The 23828-nt window shown below is 33.2% G+C and overlaps 2 protein-coding genes across 2 annotated transcripts; one reads left to right on the forward strand and one right to left on the reverse strand.

Moving 5' to 3' along the window:
- Window positions 1-9932: 9932 nt before the first annotated feature.
- LOC136234830 (GDSL esterase/lipase At1g71691-like) lies at window positions 9933-15615 on the forward strand. The gene is made up of 5 exons (XM_066024315.1): window positions 9933-10267; window positions 12119-12240; window positions 12547-12786; window positions 13552-13801; window positions 15242-15615. Exons 1-5 carry the CDS (start codon window positions 9997-9999, stop codon window positions 15478-15480), a joined length of 1122 nt encoding a protein of 373 aa, XP_065880387.1. The 5' UTR covers window positions 9933-9996; the 3' UTR covers window positions 15481-15615.
- Window positions 15616-16761: 1146 nt separating this feature from the next.
- LOC136234776 (GDSL esterase/lipase At1g33811) lies at window positions 16762-20885 on the reverse strand. Its single transcript, XM_066024250.1, has 5 exons — window positions 20386-20885; window positions 19248-19372; window positions 18917-19165; window positions 17713-17983; window positions 16762-17081 (listed from the first exon to the last, which is right to left on the reverse strand). Exons 1-5 carry the CDS (start codon window positions 20624-20626, stop codon window positions 16864-16866), a joined length of 1104 nt encoding a protein of 367 aa, XP_065880322.1. The 5' UTR covers window positions 20627-20885; the 3' UTR covers window positions 16762-16863.
- Between the last annotated feature and the right edge of the window lie 2943 nt (window positions 20886-23828).

The raw sequence follows: 23828 nt of genomic DNA on the forward strand, positions 1-23828 counted from the left end.
AGCTTTGACTTCTCCGTGCACCTCAAGCTCACCTGCAATTTAAATTATTCATCTTTAGGTACCCAATTCTTTTTGGGTCCTCGTTGATTAGCATAAATAGGTGAAGCATCATATTTTATTTTGTGACGGCATACATTTATGGTGTGGCCATCTTTACCACAATAGTCACAAAAGATTACCCTTTGAGGGTACTTCCTCTTTTGGTCAGCATGATGGTGCTGAGCATACCAACACACACTTATAGTGTGTCCTCTTTTTCCACAACAGTCACACTGACTGTTCTGCTGAGTGTACTGTCTATGCTGACCAGTACATTGATACTCAGCATTTGGATAGAACATTTTCTTAGCCGATGTACTCAGCTGGTTCTGTATAGACGTGATGTCCTTTCTCAGCTTCTTAGAGTCTGATTGGACTTCCTAGACAAACCGATGCATGATTTTTAGATTTTCACCTTGTCTGGTGTTGTCTTGAAGCAGATGTCGGAGGTCACTCAGTTTGACCTCTTCGATCTCATCACATCGCCTACTGAGTGCTCTTATTTTCTTATTACACTTTTTGGTCTGTGTATAGAGATCACTCAGGGTATTAACCATTTCATTTCTGAGCAAAAGAAGAGATGTTACCTCATTGGAGTGATCCTCTTGGTCAGATCCATTTGACAGGTCAGCTTGCTCAGATCGATAGTGGTCAGCAGATTCGTCAGCCATGAAACATATGTTTGCTGACTCAGTGGCATCAGCTTCTGATGAGGTTGAATCATCATTGTCGCTCCATGTTGCCACCATAGCTTTTCTGCTACCTTTCTTTTCTTTCTTCAATGTGGGACAGCTTGATTTAATGTGCCCAGTTTGATGGCATTCAAAGCAAGTGACAGGCTTTGAGCTGTCCTTCTTGTGTCTGCTGTCGCTGGACTCGGCTTTGTATTTATTGCTTCTTCTGAATGGCCTTTTGCTGTTCTTTTCATTCTTTCTGAATAGCTTTTTCATCTTTCTTGTGAACATGGCCATCTCCTCATCATCTAATGAGTCAGCTTCTGTTGAGTCAGCTTTCATGACAAGAGATTTTTGCTTCTTGTCCTCTGACTTTTCATTAGCTTCAAAATTCTTCATGGAGATCTCGTGGGTCAGCAGAGATCCTATGAGCTCATCATATTTGTATGTGGTCAAGTCCTGAGCTTCTTCCACAGCTGTCTTCTTAGCTTGCCAGCTCTTGGGGAGACTCCTCAAGATTTTCTTCACATGTTCTTCTTCTGTGAAGTTCTTGCCGAGTCTCTTAAGCTCATTTATGATATTGGTGAACCTTAAGTTCATCTCAAAGATGTCTTTATTTTCGTTCATCTCAAACAGCTCGTACAGTCTCATGTGTTGATTCACGTTGGACTCCTTGACCTTGCTAGTACCTTCATAGGTCACCTCTAGCTTTTTCCATATTTCCTGTGCTGACTCACAACCTGAGATTTTGTTGTACTCTGCAGCATCTAAAGCACAGTGAAGCATATTGATAGCCGAAGCATTATTCTGTAATTTCTTAAGGTCATCTTCTGACCACTCAGTTTCACTTTTAACAACTTTCTCATTGTTTACAATTTTGTAAGGAACAAACGGGCCTTGGACTATTGCAAGCCATGCACTCATGTTTGTTGCCTGAATAAAAATTTCATCCCGTTCTTCCAAAATGTATAATTTGACCCGAAGAACAAGGGAGGCCGACTAATGGATAATCCCTCAGGGAGTATCTATGTTGTTTGATTTTCTAGAAGGAAACGAGTGCTGTTCTCAGCCATTTACAGGGATCAGCTCAAGATAGTTTTATCTTTGAGTAGTGAGCTGCTGAGCTCTGATACCACTTGTTGGTCCCGTGTAATATACTAGGATTAGTTCCGAAGGGGGGGGGGGTTAGGAACTAATGTAACTTTTTCGCTTAATTATGCTGACTTAATTGAATCCTTTAAATTACTTCACTCAGTTTTGGTCAGCAAGGCTGAGCGTAGTGTAAGATAGCTTTAGTCAGATGCTGACTAGAACTGTTTCACTTGTGAGTTGGGAAATAACTCTTGAGGTCAGCTTCCAACTCAGCACTCTAATTACTCAGCGTCGGTTTATACAAATTATATACTGAGTAATTTAAGCAAACAGCACATAAATATATATCAAGAGAAGGGTTAGAGATTACTCAGCAGTCTTATCCTGGTTCGGCCTCACCGCCTACGTCCAGTCCCCAGAATCCTTCCGGGCTTTTTCAATCCACTACTGAACTCTTTAAAGGTAGAGCACAAACCGTTTACAAAGCAATTGAGTATGCAAGAGTACCGTCCTCTATTCGTCTACTCAACCCTACTGAGCGCTATGACCGAACACTCAGATTTGCTCTACCGCTGAGTACTAAAACCGAGTACTCAGCACCACTCTCTCAATCTTTTCAATTGATACAAATTTTTTCTTTCTAAATGAAGAACACTTTAGATGAATACAAATTCACTCTAGACTTTTACACAGAGATTGGATTTGGGTGTAAGAACTTGCTTTTTCTTAATCAGACAGCTTCTCTTTTGGATTTACACTATTGTGAAGATTTTTCTTATCTTTTTCTTTTTGTAATTCGGCAAAGGATCCAAGTGATGGACTTGTCCTTTTATAACAATTCTGAAGCTCCTAATGATTTGAATTCGGACATATCCGTTGAATTCAAACGGTCTTCTTGCATCATTCATTTGGTCAGCATTCAGAATCGCAGGCCAATCCTGTCATCTGAATTTAGCAGGCGCCAGGCTTGCCAGTTTCGTCTTCTTGCGCCAGGTTTCGTCTTCTAGCGCCAGGTTTGTCTTCTTGCCAAATGCCAGTTGATCCATGCGTCTCGAAAAGGTCTTTGATCACATTTCCGAGGCTACTGAATTGGTGCAGACCTCTGTCGGATCTTGTCTTTTAGTAAACGGATCATTGGCGCTGACCTGACGAACACTCAGCTTGACTTAATTGACGTTGCCTTTTAAGATCTCCTTTGACTGGGCTGAGTTATGTTCTACTCAGCTTCTTCGGTCAGCTTCGTCTTCAAGCGTTTGTTCTGAAGAAGACTTTTCTTCTATCATGCTGAGTTGTGTTTTACTCAGCTTCTGTGGCTCATGCTGACTTTGTTCTGTCTTACTTTTTGTTTCTGTTCTCATTTATTAATGTACTCAACATTGAACAAACACATTAATACAATTAAATCAAAGCACTTAAATTTAATTGTCTTAATCATGGGATTAACTTAAATAATTTTGTCAAATCAAAATCATGTGGAAAGGTGTTTCAACACCTTTCTGTGTATATGAGCCATGTGGAAAGGGGTTTTCGTCTTCCCCTTCCCGAAGTGATGGAAGACATCCTTGATTACTTTGGGATCACCGTCAGCCAATTGCATCCGAACGGCTGGTTGGATGTAGCTCTGGACGCTTTTTTGGCATCCAATTTAGGAGTACATCTTACTCCTCGAGTTTTCAGATCCCTTCATAAACCTTCTAAACGAAAAAGCAAATCCTATATAACCTTTGTCAAGTTTAGGGGCTATTCGCCTTTTAGTGATAAGATGTCCAACGTCCATAACTGGGACGAAAAATTCTTCTACGTCAAGTTGAAAGAGGGCGAATCCCTGGGATTCCCGGTGTATTGCAACTACAAACTTCAACACATGGCTCGTGACTTGATGGAATTGACTCCCATCGAGAAGAATGGAACTGATATGTAATTGGTACAAAATAAGAAACAAAATATATGTATTTTACAATAATATCTAAAATTGACCCAACTTGACAATGTTATGGGTAAAATTGCTCTTGACTGCCAATGTTATGGGTAAAATTGCATCATTTTAGACGTTAGCAGTATTTTTGCACCTTATACCAAAAAAATGAACGAGCTCAATTAAAAAAAAATTGTAAAATTTTCCGCGTAACAGATCAATCATGTATTCACCACTAGTGGAGAGAGTGAATGCCACACACAAATTGAATCGCAGCACGCGACAAGCGTTCGTCCCAACTTCTCTGCCTCGCGTTAGCTTGCCTTTTGTTCATTTTCAACAATTCGCCCCATCCTAAGGACTTAGATAATTTAGTGATTGGAAATGGTTAAAAATTAAAAAAATTATATAGAAATTCAGATTTGAAAAATTATTTACAACTATGTTAAATACTAATTTAAATAATGTCAAACTAAATGAATCGTTGGTTTTTATATATTTTAAGAACTAGGTTTTATGAATTAGGGATTTAAGATATATTTTTTAGGGTTTAGGATTTATGAATTGAGGTCTAAAATAAATAATTATGGCATAAAATGATACTTTAGTTATAATATATAGAAAATAATGATATTGAGAATTAATTTTTGTAATATGATTTAATTATAATTTTTTAATCTGATATGATTTTCATGTAAATAGCCCTTAAAAATTTATAAATTGGTCCCATCCCAACTACTAAAATACTCTTAGATCTTTAATTCTGATGTGATTATTTGATTATGATGTTAGGCTATTCCATTGATTCTCTACTAAGCTCCATAGTCCTTTTCATTTCAATTGAACACCCTTTAATTCAATTTACAAAATAAGCACTAATAATACCTTTAAAATAGTATATTTACTTAATTAAATTTAGGCCCAAAGTAGTGTAAAAAGCCCTTAATTAGTGCATATAAAAAGGTCAAATACATGAATATTAACTAAATCATATTATCAAACTTAATTTTTAATATATCATTATTTTCTATATATTACAAATAAAGTATGATTTTATATCTTAATTTAAAAATTCTAGACCCAATTCATAAATCCTAAACCTTAGAAAATATATCCTAGACAACTAATTTATAAATTCTAATTTTTAAAATATATTAAAAATACTGATTTTACTAGTTTGACATGATTTAAAATCATTACTTGACATAATTGTAAATAATTTTTCAAATCTGAATTTCTGTGTAAATTTTCCATATAAAAATGGATAAGTTATAATTGATGAATAATGTAGGGAGGACCTTAGCTGGATAAAAGATAGAGGCGATCAACTATTTTGAGATCGAGGGGCGATACATAAATTATTATTCACTCGTTACGTCAAGAAGTGGGGGAAGATTTTTCAAGCTTAGAGACCATATTAGCTGATTGTCGTATGTTAGCTAACACAATTCCTAACTGTAAATTTCTTTTTGTCCGTCGAACCGCCAACCGAGCGATTGATGAAGCAACTTGTTGAGGTCTAAATACTTTTTCTATAAGCCTAATGACTGATTTTTAAGATATATTCATTCATTCTTTCATTCAAAAAAATCTCATAGTCTCAAATAAATTCATCTAAATGTTATATCTGTTGGTTTAAAAAAAATTACTTTTTCTCTATATAACATCATTTCCTTCTGAACTTGTCCAAAAAGGTTGATTGGCTTCCTGAACTTTTAAAGTGTTCCGATAGTCTACTCAATTTGCATAAAATATTATGTTAGCCCTCTGAATATGCGCAAAATACAATCAATTGATCACTCGGTTGCAAAAAATTAAGTTAAATACGGAAGATGTATTGTACGCGTATTAAAAAAGTAAAACGACGAAGATCGGGGTATGAAGCTCTAATATTAGAGAAGATAAGTTTTATAGTTGAACAAGTAATAACTTCTTTTTTTAATCTATTTTTTGAATTATGTAATAATATTCTAAAATATGTGGAATACATTGTCCGTATTTAACTTACTTTTTTACAACCATGTGATCAATTGATTATATTTTACGCAAGTTCAGGTGGCTAACTGAACATTTTATGTAAGTTGAGGGAGTATCAATTGATTACATTTTACGCAAATTCATGTGGCTAACTGAATATTTTATATAAGTTGAGGGAGCTATTGGGACACTTTGAAAGATCAGAGGTCAATCAACCATTTTGGACAAGTTCAGGGAGCAAATAATATATTAAATCTATAAATAACTGAAATTTTACAAAAGAAAAATAAATTCATGATATTATGATTTAAAATCATATGATAATAAAATTCATAAAAAAATTTTTTTGATAAATGTAAATAAAAGTTAAAATCTGCTTTTTTTTTAATATAATTCTCAATAAAAATAAGTGAAACAATTCATTTTTAACATGAAATTAGAGTCTGTTAGACAAGTGATTGAGTATACTAAGATAAATTTGTGTTGTACACACTTCAACTTCAAGTATTAGGGAGAAAATCCGTTGTTCCCATTTCAGTGTCTTCTTCCATATCTCTCTCTAAAAAAAGTGGTCCATTTCTATCCATCCTAATAGAACAAAATTTCACCGGTAAAAACATGTAGTGAAGATTAAAATGAATTTAGTCAATTACTATTAGATTTAACTTTATTAAAATCATGTAGTGAAGATTAAAAGCATCATAAGACTTAGATTCGCACGTCATAAATCTAATTGTGACTGGTCAAATTTACTTGGTTAATCACTTACCAGGTGAAAACCACTTAAATTTCACTAGTTTTTTTTAATCTCATTTCTATCCATCCTAAGAGATAAAACATTTTAATATATAAAAAAAAAAAAAGTAAATAATTCATTAGTAGTCACTTTTTACCTAATACACTTTTCAATGCTTAATAATTAATATATGTACATAGTCTTTAAGTTTTGTTTTATTTTTTCATACTTTAAAGTACTCCTCCCGTTTCATATTACATGTTTTTCTAAAGATTTTTTTTTATTTCATAATACATATCATTTTAATATGTTCAATACACATTAAATCATATTCTTTCTATATAAAATGTGTGTTTATAGAGAGTAGTTAGAATAGTGGTTATGAAATAAATAAATAGTACAATCAATAAATAGAGATAACAAAGTTTTTTTCTCAATATTCTTAATTTCCGTGCAACTCACTAAAAAAATATATGTAATACGAAATGAATGGATACTAATTTGTTCTTACTTATTAAGGATAAATTACACATATGGTACCTTAATTTTAATTCATTTTATACTTTAATATCTAAATATTAATCTTATATATATAATTTCTATTATTTTAAATATTTACACTTTTATATATTTAATAAAATTTGATTGTTATTACTAATATTTTATTAAAATAAAAATATCATATTTCTATTTTAAGATACTTGAAATAATATATTTAAAATATCTAATTGAATTCATTCAACTCTTGAATTCAGGCTACGAATTGAGAACAAACAGACATATTATAAGAATCATCTGCATCGAGCAAAATCAAATGTCAAATAGGAAAAAGAGGAAAGAAAAATACTTTCTATTTTTTAAAAATCTTTTTGATATGGGGTAGACAATTTTTCCCTTTTTGGTTACAAAGGCGAAAAAACTTTCAAAGTGAATCAAGGAAAGCGTGTCAAGTAAGTCCATCGCTTGCTATAAGCTTGAATAAGTGTGGCTCCATCTTTCTCCCCGGAGCTTAAGGTGCTAGCAATTTTCCAGGAATTTGAATCACAAGGATATGCATTCCACTTTGTATTGAAGGAAAACCCTTGGGAATAAGGATGGTTCAGGTTTGTAGCATTCGGTTTTTATCTAAACCACTTTGGTTTAAAGTTTTTAATACTTTGAACTTTCTTTTCCAAGAAAGGATGATGTAAAGAATTGATAGACCAATATATCATGTCTTCGTCTGATTTCTTGCTTGGACACCAAAAGAACCGCAATAAGGGACCAGTCAGGTTCACATCTAAATCAGTGCAAAAAAATTCAAAACAAAGCAGTTCAAGGAAGTCATTGGAGGTAAATTTAACAAGGATTCAAATTGAACTCATTTAAAATGACAACAACCCCTCTAGACAAGGGAAATCATATTTCCCTTTCTAGATATTGGGTAAGAATAGCCAGTGTACTAGTAGGTGGATGATTGACTCTTTCGTTTTCTAAGGTTAAAATAACAATCATTTGTCTCAACCCTAGATATTGATTAACAGTTTCATTAGGAGAGTTTAGGTCAAGATGAAGGATGAGAAGGAACTTAAATTCACTTTAGGAACTTTAGTAGGAGGCTTAGGGTTTTTTCAAGGGGAACTCTGGAATAAAAGTTTCTTGACAGATGAGCTTTTTGAGATTTTGGAATCATGGAATAAAAGTTAAGTAAAGAAATGTGTGAAAATGGAAGCAAATAGCGGAAAATTTACAAGAGATTGTAGAAAGGAAGGCGAAGCAAAATGTAGGAGATACATGAAGAAGGCTGAAAGTCAGAAATTATTACATATTCTTTTTTATCTTCTAAAAAACTAGGGTAATAGTTACAAAATTTGAAACAACGGTAGTTTGGGCCTTTCATAAAAGCCAAAGGGAAATCTGATATCACATAGAATAAAAAGAATAATCTTGGAGCACAACTAACCGAAAATATGAACCAATAAACATTAAGGATTCCAAAGATACGCTCCTAATCCCAATAAGACGTCGAATCTTATGGAAAAGTAAAAAGGTAAATGTATATGGTATTCGGACATAGGTATGTTTCCAAACGTCTATAAATAGTTCATCAGCAAACGTCATAAGGTCCACAATATTCTCCAAACACACTCTACTTTCAAGTTAACTTACTTTCTTCAAGTACATCACTAACTTAAGCATTAGAGGCCTAGGGATCCTCTAGAGTTGAAATCCTCTAGAGTTGGTGGAGTTGTAATCATCTCAACCATTAATTGCAAAATGAATGGATGAGATTTGATTGATCAATAAATGATTAATTAAATATTAAAATTTATCAATTAAATCTCATCCATTAATTTTGCAATTAATGGTTGAGATTACAAATCCACCAACTCTAGAAGTTTTTTAACTCTAGAGGATCACTACACGCATCAGAGAGGGGATGTCGGATTCCGACCCCTCCTTGACTGTTTGTTGATTGTTGGAGGTCCATTCAAGTCCAATCGTGATCAGTTACTGTTTGTTTTACCAATACAATCATTTCCTTTAACCTTTTTAAGTTTTTGGTTGTCTTCTAATCTTATTACCCAACCCACCCTTAGGAGGCTTTTGGTTTAAACTCTTAAATTGGAATCAGAATGGGAATAACTAGTTATTTATTTTGTTTGGTTTAATCTGGAAACGGAATCTGATTCACCTAATGTTGATTCTATAATAATTGGAATTTGAATGAATTAGCGAACACTCATCAGCTTTTTTTCCCACAACAGTTTATCAACAACAATTTCTGTTGGTCATATCAATGCCAACTGACCCTAAAAGTCTGTTGGAATTAGTTTCTGGTCATGTTTGGCAAATAGTTGTTAGTTGTTAACTGATTTGACTAGCTGATTGTGTAAAATTCTTTGATAAAACTTAACTGATTACTAATAATTGTTTGTGTAAAATGACAAATAAATACATTGTAAAACATTTATTTCTGAGTAAAGAATAGTAATTAGAGATAAAAATGTCCTTCAAAAGATATATATGGAGTAACAAGCTAATCGAAAAGACTCATAAAGCCAACTTTTTGGACTCAATAAGCTTTTTCAAACTTCTCTTCACCAAACATCACTAGATATTTGACTAGCAAAACCTTTAATTTTACCCTAAAAAACTCTTTACAAGAATCTTTAACTCAAATTCCTTAAAATTTAACTTAAAACCCAACCAACGATGCTCTACCGATTTTCTAACAATTTGATGTTATGTAGAAAAAAGAACTTATGGAATAATAAATACTTTTCACACAAATTGATAAAACCCAGATTAAAAAAACGAACAAAAAGATAAGTCAAAACATGAAACATATTAATGAGAGCTAGCTAGGAATGCTATATTTGACCTTACCTCGGGTAAATATATAGATAACAGAGTCTCATAAATTACTGAAATACAGATGAAACCATTAACTTCAACTCAACTACCTTCCATTAATATTACTACTATTTACTCTCACTATATTAAAACAACATTCAGCTTTCATAACTCAACAACACCATCTCTTTCTTTCTTTCTTTCTTTCAGTCATTTGATTTCTCAGAATGGGTATGGTGAAGATGATGATGGTGATGGTGGTGTTTATGGTGATTTTGAAGATGGGATTAGGGCAAAATAATGTGGATGATCCAGAAGCAGGAAGGAGAAGAGAAATGGTGCCAGCAATGTTTATATTTGGGGATTCTCTGATTGATAATGGAAATAATAATGATCTTCCTTCATTAGCTAAGGCTAATTATTTTCCTTATGGTATTGATTTTAATGGCGGTCCTACTGGTCGTTTCTCTAATGGTTATACTATGGTTGATCAAATAGGTATTTCTCCTTCTTTGCACTTTTTACAGGTATTTCGTGTCAAAATGGTGTTACCTTCTAATATATATGTTCATATGGTTATATATGATATTAATTAATGGTAGAAAAATGATTTTCTTATTTTGTCAGTTAGATGATCTCTGTAAATCATGTTTCCTGTTAGAAATGGTCATCCCTAAATTTTGTGTGCCCATTCACAAGTGGAAAAAAAAACTATAAAATAGTGTCTGTTTAGTTCTCATTTTCATGGGTCGTTTTCTATCTACTCCAAACACTAACATAATAGTTAGGATTGAGAAACAACTTCACTACAAAAGAAAAACGACTTTTAACGATGGATAATATTTCCATTAAAAGCTCAAATATCCTCATTAGAATTCTTATAGTGGTTTCGGATGGAAAATGAAAAATGAGTTAACTTCTACCACTAATATGAAATTGTAAACACTTAAAATTAACAACAACAAATGAGCAGTATATACAGTGGTGGATCAAGAAATTTCCGAGAGGGGAGCGAGTTTTTTATTAAATTTTTTTACAAAGTGTCTTAAAAATTATACCATGTTACTAAGGGGGTATTGATATTATATATGTTACTATAAGCAAGTTTAGATGGTGAATATATATCATTTTAAACAGAGCTAAGGAAACATCCGATATGGGACGAAATTCCTTTTAACAGTAGTAGAATCACGGGAACAGTGCGGTAAGAGGGGGCTGCTGCCTTCTCTGCCCCCTCTATATCCGCCACTAAATAAATATTAATAATTGAACCAAATAACCCTAAATTATTGGAGTTTTACTTATCGATCACACTTCAACCTAAATTTGCATACTTAGTAAAATTATTTAAAATATAGCCTAGCTTTATTTCTTAAAGGGTAAATAATTTATTAGTCCTCATGTTTTTACGTAACACACTGTTTAGTCTTTCTATTTTGAAAAGCATGGTTTAAGATCCCTATTATTATTATTATTATTATTATTATTATTATTATTATTTAGGGTAAATAATTATAAGGTCCCTGAGTTTTTACTTAATATACTAGTCAGTCCCTCTGTTTTTAGAAATAATTATATAGTCCCTTAGTTTTTGTGTCCATCAACTCCTTAGTCCTTATGTTCGAGTCAATGGTCAAACTATACCAAATAAATTTTAAAATACCAAAATTACCCTTTACTTTATGTTTTAATAATAAAACATCTATTTTTCTCCTTTTTTATGTTTTTTTCTCCTTTTTCCCTACATAATCTCTACAATATTGAGTAATTAATTTATTAAATTTTATATAATTATAGAAATTTAATTTAGTAGTCTAAAATTTATTGACTAAAAAAATGAATGAAAACTATTTCAAAAATTATCAAAATAGGAGAAAAACTATATAAATTTTGTAAGAAGTAATCTTTATTTATCTCTAATAAATTTTATAAATGAAGAAAAAAAATATGATTTTTAAAAAAAATTATCAATATTTAATTGTTAGTTTAAAGACATTATATTAAAAAATAAAAATTTAAGAGAATAAAATATATTTTTAATAATTAGTATATACAATTATATAAATTTTGGTGTATATACAATTATATAAATACTTTATAAAATTTATTAAAACTATTTAGTTTAAAAGATAAGTTTTTTTTTATGTAATACTAGGGGCAATTTGGACTTTCATCTACAAAAACAAATGGAACGACTAAAAAGTTGATTAAAATAAAACTTAAAGACCTTATAATAATATGATGGACCTACTAGTATGTTAAGCAAAAACATAAGGACTTTATAATTATTTACCCTATTATTTAATATCATTATTTTTTGTAATACCTGAATTCTGAATGCATGAACAGCTGAAATGCTAGGACTTCCATTAATTCCAGCACACACAGAGGCAACCGGAGATGATGTCCTCCATGGACTCAACTATGCCTCTGCCGCTGCCGGAATTCTTGACGACACCGGCAGAAACTTCGTAAGCACATACATTTCAATTTTATTTATTTTTTTCAAACAAATTTCATTATCATTATTATTATTCAGACATTTAAATTTTATTTATTGGTAGAATAATAAATTCCAAAGCTACATTAACTATAGTCAGCAGCTATCACACCTTGTACTTCTAACACTGTGACTCATTCATACTCATTATTAAATATTGTCACATGATGAAATAATTTCAACCATGCCTACATTTATATATATACAAACACCTCCTTTAATTAATTTGAATGGTTAATTTAATTTAATTTAATTTAATTAATTTGGTTATGATCAGGTGGGTCGCATACCATTTAATGAGCAAATCAGGAACTTCCAAAATACACTTGATCAGATTACAAATAATTTAGGGGCAGTTGATGTGGCTAGTGCTATTGGAAGGAGCATTTTTTTTGTTGGAATGGGCAGTAATGACTATCTTAATAACTATCTTATGCCTAATTACCCTACTAAAAATCAGTATAATGGTCAACAGTATGCTGATTTATTGGTTCAGCAATATCATCAACAATTATTGGTAATGTCTATTTCTTTTTCTTTTTTTTTTTGGTTTTATTATGGATAAATAATTTATTAGTCCGTTATTTTTTATTTATTATACTAGTTAATTGTTGTATTAATAAAATACATTATAAACTCGCGAAGTTTTGTTCTCGTCAACATTTAGTAGTTGATCTTATAATGTATTTTCTTTAACACGAGACAAAAACTAATAGTAACCAGTATTGGTTCCTCCATTCAGATGATCCCACATCAGCAGTTAGATTGATACGGACTAATATTGGGCACTATTAGTTTTTGTTTTGTATTAACAGAAATACTTCCTAAGATCTTTAGGTTTTGTAATTTCTTAAATGTCAGGAACTAATAAATTGTTTATACTTTTTAACTCGAGTAACATTTTTTCCTAACAATTTTTATTTGGTTAAATTTGACTATTAAATAGCATTAAATAACAGATTATTCACTAATTTTTAACAGGAGGTCCTAAACTGTTGACGAGAACAAAATCTAAAGATCTTATAATGTATTTTTGTTAATACTAAACAAAAACTAATAGTGATCAGTACTGTTCCGTCCACTAAGATGATGTCACGTCAATCCAACTGTTGATGCGGCATCATCTAAGTAGAGGGACCAGTAATGGTCCCAGTCCACAGTAGAATTTCTCTTAATGTAATACCTAAAAAGTGAGCGACTAATAAATTATTTACATTTTTACTGTAGTAACATTTTTGTCTAACAAAAGAATGAAAATGTGTTTGTTTGGGTAAAAATACAGACCTTATACAACCTTGGAGCAAGAAAATTTATACTGGCAGGATTAGGGGTAATGGGTTGCATTCCAAGCATATTAGCACAAAACCCTGCAGGACTATGCTCAGAAGAGGTTAATCAACTTGTTATGCCTTTCAATCAAAATGTTAAGAGTATGATGAACAACTTCAATGCTAATCTTCCTGGTGCCAAATTCACTTACATTGATGTTGCAAGAATGTTTAAGGATATCCTCACAAATTCTCCTGCTTATGGTATGTTCTAAACACTTCTCTTACAAAATGGTTGCAAGAATAAGACAGTCTGTTTCGGGAGATTTTATAGTACACCGGGTGTAATGTATTTGACCAATTAAAAGAGAGATGTATACCATTTCACGGGGATCAGTATACATGTTAACTTTGTTAATAGTAGATGCAGTGCACCGTATAAACAAAGACCTAACTCACCCCAAAAGGTGGGTGAGGATTGCCTCACATATTTAAGGTGTCATATAGCTTTCTCGTTTAGTAATGTGGGATGTTTAATATGCCCTCGCGCCAATTCATTTGGTGCGTGATGCTAATATCAGCGGGAGCCCCAACATTGAACAAAAGGTACCTTTGTTTACATGATATCAGAAACATGGTTCAATATTGGGGCTCCCGTTGATATTAGCGTCACGCGCCAAATGAATTGGACATGAGGGGGGCGTGTTAAACATCCCACCACATTGCTAAATGAGGAAGCTATATGATTACTATATGTGAGACGATCCTCACCCTTTGAGGTATCTGTTGGGACTACCAATGAGGTCTCTGGTTATTTTGATTTTCGTGCATTGAGCATTTGAACACGTTAAGCACTTGATCTTTTATTTGTGATCACATTAAGCCTTTGCTTGCAAATTAGTTAGTTGTAAACATAAAAATCGGCTAACAACGTTACTCATTTCATCTATGTCTGAAATTATATGATTTTACAGTTTCTCTATAACCACATTACGTGTATAAACAATTATTTTCAAACTGTTAAAATGCAAATTTCAGTTGCAGATGAAATGGATAATGTTCTGTTAAACGAGTTTTATGTTAAAAGCTTACTTTTCTTTTCTTTAGGAGCTTAGTGTGACTGAAAATAAAAGATTAAGCCCTCATTGCAGCATCATGATTAGGGGCTTCAGGATGCTTTTATTTGCAATCATATTAAGTCTTTGTTTGTCAAGTTAGTTAGCTGTGAACATAAAACTCCGTTAACAGAACATTACTCATTTTATCTATGTATGAAAACAGTGGCGGACCCAGGATTTTACACCTAGGGGGCTAAATTTAGCCTTGCGGCTAGTGTCGAAGTTAGAATAAAGCAAGTCTCTTAACCAACTCACCCATCTTAAAATATTGAAATTATACTACAAAAACGCCAACATAAAATAAAATTAGGATGGACTATCAAGTACCTAACCACTATAAAAAAAAATTACTTTCCAACTATTAAAAATGCAAATTCAGAAGCAGATGAAATGGATAACCTTTTGTTAACCGAGTTTTATGAGAAAAGCCCTCATTGCACCAGAATGATTAGGGGCTTGAGGATGCTTTTTGATTCGATTACATCGGCCGCTATGACCTTGCGAACCCAACAAATACATTTCTGTCGAGATTATTACTCTTTCCGTGTAATTTCTGTCGAATCAATAAAATTTCTGTGCTATGCAGGATTTAGTGTAATCAACAGAGGATGCTGTGGGATAGGAAGGAATAGAGGTCAAGTTACATGTCTACCATTCCAAACACCTTGCCCTAATCGTGAACAATACATATTTTGGGATGCATTTCACCCAACTGAAGCTGTTAATATCTTAATGGGGAAAAAGGCTTTCAATGGAGATACAAGCATTGTCTATCCTATCAACATTCAGGAACTTGCTAATCTTAATTTAGACCCCAATAATTAATGTACTAATTAGCCTGTTTTGATCTTTGTCATGGAGAGAAATAGATATTATTACTACTTATAATGCTATGGTGTGGTCTTCTTGGTTGCCTTTGTTGCAACTATATATAATATAGACTTCAGTTTTCATTTTTTATTGCATTTATATCGTTTTCCTATCTGGGTTTATCTCACTGAAAGAGCTATATAACTTCTTATATGTGTGAGGTAATTTTCTCGCTTTGAAGTTTCTTTTAGTGAGTTAGTCATTTATTATATGTATAATCATTAGCATCACTTCGAATAATGAAAAATATAGTTGACCTGTTTTTAATCAATCATGTTTCTTATCATGTTAAGCATCATTCTGTTCTTTCTTTTGGCAACACGGTTTTGTTGAGATGGACTAAAAGGAAATGACAAACTCCATATTGTTCACAAAATTGCATGAATGAGTTGGATATGAATCCATTTGCTCTCTCAAATTTTAGCGCCTTAATGAAAAGAGAATAAGCTTTAGCACAATTGTAAACGTTGTTGTTGTGTGATCGAAAGGTCGTGGGTTCGAGTCTTATGAGCTGGCTCTTGCCAAAAACTTTAGCAGTGGAAAGCTTGCCTTCAATACACCTTTGCGGCGGCCCCTCCCCAGACCCTCGCTTAGTGTGGACGCGTAGTGCACACGAAACGAGCTGAAGTGGCACATTTGCTCTTATCATGGACTCCTTTGGAAAGTTGATTCTCAATTGTTTGCAAGTCATGCACCATCTTCTTTTGATCTAACAAATTTAGCCCTCCAAAATCGAGATCTTAATTCCAACCACAACCGTCGATTATCATTTGATATCAATTCTAACACACACGACACTTTCAGATTTTTTTATCCTTTTTCTTTTAATTCTTGCAACACACATCATTAAACATCATGGCCTACTTATCATGTTATATCTTTTCGCTCAATCTATAAAGACTCTAATAGCGGAAGTAGGAATTCATTGGAGTCCAAATAAGATGTCAAAAAAGTTACTTTCTTATGGTTGAGCCCACCATCGTAGTTTATTTTCCTTTTTCTTTTACAAAGGAATGCTAAACGCTCAAAAAAGTAGATAAATACAAAACAAACAAAACTACAAGCGGATCACCCACTCGAGACCGAGCCACAGGAATCATAAAAAAAAAATATTCTAGATGCCTATAGGAGGCATATACCACGCTCGTGATGACTAAAGAAGAACCTGCGAAGCACGCCATCTAGGTTAAGAACAACTTAATCATAAATCACCTTAATAATTAAAACAAGAACAACTTCCATAACATGACCTCAATACATTGATGATAAGAATAAAGAAATACAACTAGCATTGAATGCAGAACTGAAACAAATAAAAAAGGAAACAATCCCAAAAGATCACAACATAGCCAATTGCTGAATGTTGATTGGATATGTGTAAGATTGACCATAAAAAGTAGTTTTAGCAAATACAATATTACAGGCTTCAGTTGGATGAAAAGCATCCCAGAACAAGTACTTGCTTCTATCTTCACATGGTTGTTGAAGAGGAAGACATGTTATTTGCCCATTATTCCTTCCTACTCCACAACATCCTTTATCCACAACTTCAAATCCTGCACATCATTCATATATAATCATCAATATTAATTCCAAAATATCTGATACACCCCACACGTAAATGTCCACTCGGTTTGAAGCATGCACAACACAGACGCATATTATGTAAACAAAGGCCTAACTCACCCCAAAAGGTACCTCAAAGGGTGAGGATTGCCTCACATATTTAATGAGCCATATAACTTCCTCATTTAGCAACGTGGGATGTCTAACACGCCCCCTCACACCAATTCATTTCGTCCGTGATGCTAATATCAGCGGGAACCCCCAACATTGAACCATGGCTCTGATACCATGACATGGAACCGATTGAACTAAAAGCTCGGACCTGATACCATGTAAACAAAGGTCTAACTCACCCCAAAAGGTACCTCGAAGGGTGAGGATTGCCTCACATATTTAAAGAGCCATATAGCTTCCTCATTTAGCAATGTGGGATGTCTAACATATTATCATGTCCTGCAATTAAATCAACAAATGGGGTTGCCAGTAATCGAACCCTAGACTACTTGGTCAAACGGGCTCTGATAACCATTTGAACTAAAAGCTCAACCTGATAGTTAAAGGTACACCTCATATTAATATCTTACGGACAAACATTATTGATGAGAAAAATCAATTAATTACCGTAAGAGGTGGAATTGAGAACTATATCATTGGTGCTTTTATATGAATCAACATAAACAAATTTAGCTCCACGAAGTTGTCCATTATTGAATCCTTTAATGAGGTTCACAAGTCCAGAGTTGAAAAGTGAAATAGCTTTGTTTATGTTTTCATTGCATTTGCTGCTGCTGCTGCTGCTGTTTCCATTGTATCTTGCTAGTTCATATGGAATGCATCCAATTTGCCCTATTCCTGTCACTATCACTTTCCTTGCTCCAAATGCATATAATTGCTGCAATTTCAAAATTGTTAGAGCATAAGTCAGCTTAATTAATGAATAGCATGTCTAACCCTGCTGTACGACTGCTGGTAGGGTCAGTTTAAAGGGAAAACCTTGTATATATATGTATGTATTGCTGTTAAGTAAAATATATCAATGTAGTCTCTTAATCTACGTGGTATCTCATGTATTCCTAGTGTGTTACATGGTATCATAGCCTTGTTTTGGCTTCTGTTTTGTGTTTTCAGATTGAGATTCCAAGCAGAATTTTCTGTGTTTGTATTTTTTGGCTGTTTCTTTCAGCATTATTGTCTGCCTTGTGAGCAGAGTCTGAGTTGACTTCAACGGATTGTCCTTGTTCCTCTTTCCCCGCTGTCGCCTCTCTGTTTCAAACCTATTTAGATTTAGGGGGCTAATTTTAGCCGTGTGGTTAAGGGTAAAATTTCAAATCCATCACGTTAAAGCTAGGCAAAAAAAATTAGCCTCCATTAAAATACAAGAGTAAACATATTTAATTTTTGGGAGTTGAACCTAGGACCTCTTTAATAGGTGCATGCATTTTTATCCATCTCATCTACCTTTAAACATTGAAATAATACTGCATAGAGTATATACACTAATATTAGAGGGGCTACAAGGGGCAAAACAACCAGTACTCAATGGTGGAGCCGGTGGCCGGGGGCTTCGGCCCCTGGTGACTGGCTCCGCCCCTGGTTAGAACATAAGTCAGTGTAATTAATGAATAGCATGCCTAAGGCTGTTGATAGGGTCAGTTTGTCTACTTGATTGAAGGAGAACAAAGTCTACATATATATGTGCATCTTATTCTACATAGTATCCCATGTATTCCTAGTGTATTACACCCTATGTTACAAAACTAAATTATGTTTTCTTATTCTAGTTTTAAATAAATCATTCCAGGAGTATAGTAGAATTTCTGGTTACCGAAAGCTGGCGAGCGTAGTCGCGGAGAAGTACAGAAGCGAAAGCAGTGGGACTATAATCTCTGCTAGTTGAGTAGAAATCTGACATGAAATAATTGTTAAGGTAATCATTGCTACCCAATCCAGAGTAGATTATACATTTGCTTAGATATGAATTCATTGCATTGATATCTCCTCTAAAGAATCTCCTCATATATTGCACTGTTTCCCCAAATGTTGCTACTTGTTGGTTCATTGACATGTGATCTCCCTGAAAACAAAGAACAAATAAGATTAACATGAACTTTAAAAGTTCAATTTTTATTTATGTAGAATTATATATAATAATGTACCAGATTGTTTCCTGTTTCGTCTCGGATACCGGCAGCTCCAGACGCGTAGTTCACTCCCCTCAAGATCGCAGGACCCCGAGTTCTTGCAAAGGCTGGAATGTAAGTTGGCAATCCTAGAAGTTGAGCTGCAAAATGTATTTTATGGTTAATTTGTTAATCTGTTATGTGTAGAATCAGTGGCGGAGTCGGAAACAAATATTCATGACGGGTTAATGTACAAAATATGTTAAAAGTTACAGAGTTTTCATTCAACCCGACCGTCACTAGTCCCAAATCCGTTATAAATTCTGAATAGAGGGAATTACAACAGAAACATACATTTAGCGATAGAAACTTTCATCGGTAATTATATGTTTTTCTCCTTGGAGTCGATCGGGTCGAATGACCCCTTGTGATCTGCCCCTATATAGGATCTATAGGACAAAATAACAACCAATGAGTTGAAAAAAATTTGATCCTAACCTCATCTCGAAAAAGTACCTCAAAGTATTTTCGTGTACGTAAATAATTTTACGTCTTAATATAAACTAGCGAATGTGGTACAACTAAATCTCTCTAGGTCCGTCCATGGGTTCATATTTGGACATGATGTTTAGAACATTGTATGTACACCTTAAAATTGGATCAGGTTATCTCTCACATTATGCAGTGCCGGAGCCAGAAATTAATATATAGGGGCTAATTTTAGTCTTGCGGGTGGCGTCAGAGTTAGATTTATGGCTTGAACAAATGACCTCTTGCATTAAAACATATCTCTTAACCAACTCAACTATCTTAAAATATTGAAATTACACTACAAAAACGGAAACATAACTAAATTTAGGGGGACTATTAAATACAGAAACAATACTACTTGAGGGTAGAGCCGGCAGCCGGGAGGGCCGGAACCCCCCAAGCCATGAGTTGGCTCCGCCCCTGACATTATGTGACTATAAAAGGGCGGCCCGGTGTACTACGCATCCCAGCTAAGCGAGGGTCCGGAGAGGGGTCCCACCACAAGGGTGTATTGGGACAAGCCTTCCCCTGCCAATTTTTTGGCAAAAAGTCGCTCCTAAGACTCAAACCCCGTGACCTATCGGTCATAACGCTAAAAAAATGATAATCATATCAAACAGATATACGAAATAAGTCATCTTACCGAGTGCATCAACATACGTTCGACCATTTGTAAAGCGGCCAGTAGAACCTTGCGGAAAGTCGATACCGTAGGGCCTATAATTAGCCCTAGCAAGTGTAAGAATCCCGTTATTATTACCATTATCCACCAAAGAATCCCCAAATATGAAGAAACAAGGCACTTGTGACCCTTCTGGCTGCTGTGTGCATCCCTTCTCTGCTAACCATACTAAAATCACACAAATAATTGCCTTTCCTCTCATTCTTTTTGTCACTAAAACTTTAATAACCCTTATTATTGCAAAGTGACCCTCCAATTTGACATCAATTTTATAGCCCTACTCTCATTGGTTAGTTGGGGTATTTTTATTGGATTCATGAGCATCCTACAGCTAACTTGTTGGCTAGCTGTGGGGAAGATCATAAAGTGAAATGGCAATACTTTTAAGCTGTTGGCCATAAAGGAGCATAAAATCTGAGTTTGTAGGAAGAGATTTCGGATTTGATTTCGGCTAAATACGTCGGCGGAGATATTAAAAATAATTTTAATTTATGTGGCTGAATAAATAAATAAATAAATAAACCAATAATGTGATTTGGGATGTGGTGGTTAACAAAAGAACAAACATGTAATCTAATAATTTAGATAAGGAATTTAGTTTTTGTGGCAAGAATTGATTAAAATAGGATAAGGAATCTAGTAAATGTGATGCTTGTATAAAAGTCTTAGCCTATTATAAATGGTGTTATGTTACCCTCCACTATTTGGTCTAATAGGCTGATACTATGACAATAGTGATTATTCACTTTCGCAGATGGTTTGCACATCTATGGGTGGAACTGCTGGCCACGGAAATTCTTTCTATTCCCAAAGGCGATGATCGAACCCTGAACCTTTGGTTAAGGGAGGAGGAGCCTTTACCACTCTACCTCTACCACAACCCCGTGATTCACAAGCTCTATTTAAAGAGCTGCAATGTAGTACAGACGGGTATAACAAAAAAAAAATGAGAGATAAAATTGTTTTTGAGAGTTGAGTGCACCGTAAATTTAAAAAAATGTTTGTATATATTGTTTTTTAGTCTTGTGGGCATTGTCGGAGTCAGCTGTATAGACAGGGAGCAATTTTCTAAAACCCAATCTGTTAGGGTTGTGTAAAATTTGGCTTCCAGCATTCTAATTTTTCGTCTTTTGGAGACTAAAAAATTAAAAGTGCGCAATCTAAAATGGGAGACATTTTTAATGTTTTATAAATTCAACATCATTTTTTTTAAAATTATACAACTTTTATCTTTTTATTTTTAGTTTCAAATTACCTATAATTTTCATAAATTAAAATTTAATTGAAAAATTAAGTTATTTAAATCTCAAAATTAAATAATTGATTTGAAAAAATAATAATTCAAAGGATTAAGAGAATAAAAAAAAGTAATTAATAAGAAGAATATAGATATTTGAAAAAAAAATTAAATAAATAAGATTCGAACTCATAATCTCTTACATTAAAACATACTTATTTGAAAAATAAAATTCAAATAAATAAATATTTTATTAAAAAAACTTAAACCAACTCAACTATTTTAAAATATTATAATAATATTACAAATGGTTATTAGGATCGAAATCACAGCCGCTGATATAAAGTGGAGCCGGAGCCCCTCCAAGCTCCATGCTAGATCCAAAACTGATAAAAAAAAAATCTCAACTGGTGACTAAATTCCAAATAAAATTATTTCAATGAGTATACATGAGATTTTTAAACCAAAAGTAGTTATGGATCATAAAAGGAAACGGAGAATATGCTACTTTAAGTTGGAGGCACATGAAATAAATGGGGGAGAAAAGTTCTCGTGAGTGTATTTTATATGCAAATTAAAGATTATAAAATATGTCTATATATGCAAAGAAATGCAGAATGATAAAGGATTCGCAGGTACTGAACAGATAAGGCTCGGAAAAAGGGGCGAATACTGAATTATTTAGTTGGGGATCGATTTTATACACGCGTTCATAAAAAAAAAAAAAATTACTAAATTGAACTTGTTCATTTTTTTATATATATATATGCGTGTTATAATCTTAGTGGTTGAGAATCAAATTTTAAGTATTAATGTACAACTCCTTAAAAGTAAGCTAGATTTTGTTTAACATTTCTAACATGTATAAAAAAAATTGAATTTAGGGAGAGTCATAAAAAAACATTAAAAATTTTGATTTGAGATGGCTTAACAGACCAAAAAAATTAATAATTTGAATTTAAAGAGGGGCTAACAGACCAACAAAATTAGAAATTTGGATTTAGGAATGTCTAACAAGTAAAAAAAAATAGAAATTTGGATTTAGGGAGTACCTAATAAGCTCAAAATATTAAAATTTTGAATTTTGGACAAGCCTAACACGTAATGGGCTATCTTGGGGGGCTAATTCAACACCCTAATAAAAAAAATTGAGACATTGGAGCTGAAACTATCCGAAGTCAAGGTGGTTCCGGTGGCCAGAGGGGCCCGGGCCCCAGGCCCCCCTGGCTTGGGGTTCGAACACTCGTTGGTCACGTGAAAATGTTGAAAATTTTATCTAAACTGTGTATTATTTTTTAATTTTTTTTAGGTAAAAATACTAATTTAACACTCATAAATCACGAGATACCACCGTAAATCATGAATCCGTCACTGAGAATTAGGAGATGCTAAGAGAATTTAATACTTAGTTTTCTTCATGGATTACATGAGAAAAAAAAGACAGAAAAAACATATGCCAGTATATAAAGGGTGTGATGTTAATTTATCGTGACATTAATAAACTTTTTATTTTGCAAAAAGTTCATAAAAATTCTGTGCTACTAATTGTTCTTTAAGGACTTTGATTAGGGTTCATAAAAAAAGAAATTATGAAAATTCAAAATGTGTTATGTCATGGAATCGATTGAATCTAAATTTGATAGTTAAGATTCAATTATAGATTTTATATTAATCTCTGACATATCCTACAAACAAATACCTTTTGGGTTTGCAGCGTGCATAACACATGTTTATCCTACCATGTGTTTTTAATTTCACAAATTAATAAGATTGACATGACTCAAATCCTTGGCCATTTAGTCTTTGAGGCTCTAATACCATGTCATGAAACCGATTGAACTAAAAACTCAAACTGATAGTTAAGCACACTCATCAATCTTATTCATCAATCTTATATTAATGTTATAACAAAATATATTTGAATACTATATTAATGTGATTTATCCGTATCATTCCCTTACGTTTGAGAGGACAATATCTTCAACCTTTCAAAAAAACAATTTTATTTCAACTTCTAAAATAATACAATTTTACAACTAGGGTCAACAGTAAAAAAAAAAAACAATTTTACCCCTAACGTAAAAAGTTGGGTTAATTTCAGACATTATTATAAAATACATATATTTTGTTCCTAATTCTGCAATAATTGTATATCAGTTGGTTCTAA

The sequence above is a fragment of the Euphorbia lathyris genome, chromosome 7, assembly GCF_963576675.1.
Source record: "Euphorbia lathyris chromosome 7, ddEupLath1.1, whole genome shotgun sequence".
NCBI classification, from domain to species: domain Eukaryota; kingdom Viridiplantae; phylum Streptophyta; class Magnoliopsida; order Malpighiales; family Euphorbiaceae; genus Euphorbia; species Euphorbia lathyris.

Excerpts from the sequence above, each read along its gene's own strand:
- LOC136234776 (XM_066024250.1), bottom strand. The coding sequence starts at position 20,626 with ATGAGAGGAAAGGCAATTATTTGTGTGATTTTAGTATGGTTAGCAGAG. Across the intron at positions 19,373-20,385 it reads AACGTATGTTGATGCACTCG|CTCAACTTCTAGGATTGCCA; the intron begins GTAAGATGACTT and ends TACATTTTGCAG. Across the intron at positions 17,984-18,916 it reads ACTACGCTCGCCAGCTTTCG|CAATTATATGCATTTGGAGC; the intron begins GTAACCAGAAAT and ends TTGAAATTGCAG.
- LOC136234830 (XM_066024315.1), top strand. The coding sequence starts at position 9,997 with ATGGGTATGGTGAAGATGATGATGGTGATGGTGGTGTTTATGGTGATT. Across the intron at positions 12,787-13,551 it reads AATATCATCAACAATTATTG|ACCTTATACAACCTTGGAGC; the intron begins GTAATGTCTATT and ends GTAAAAATACAG. Across the intron at positions 13,802-15,241 it reads CACAAATTCTCCTGCTTATG|GATTTAGTGTAATCAACAGA; the intron begins GTATGTTCTAAA and ends TGTGCTATGCAG.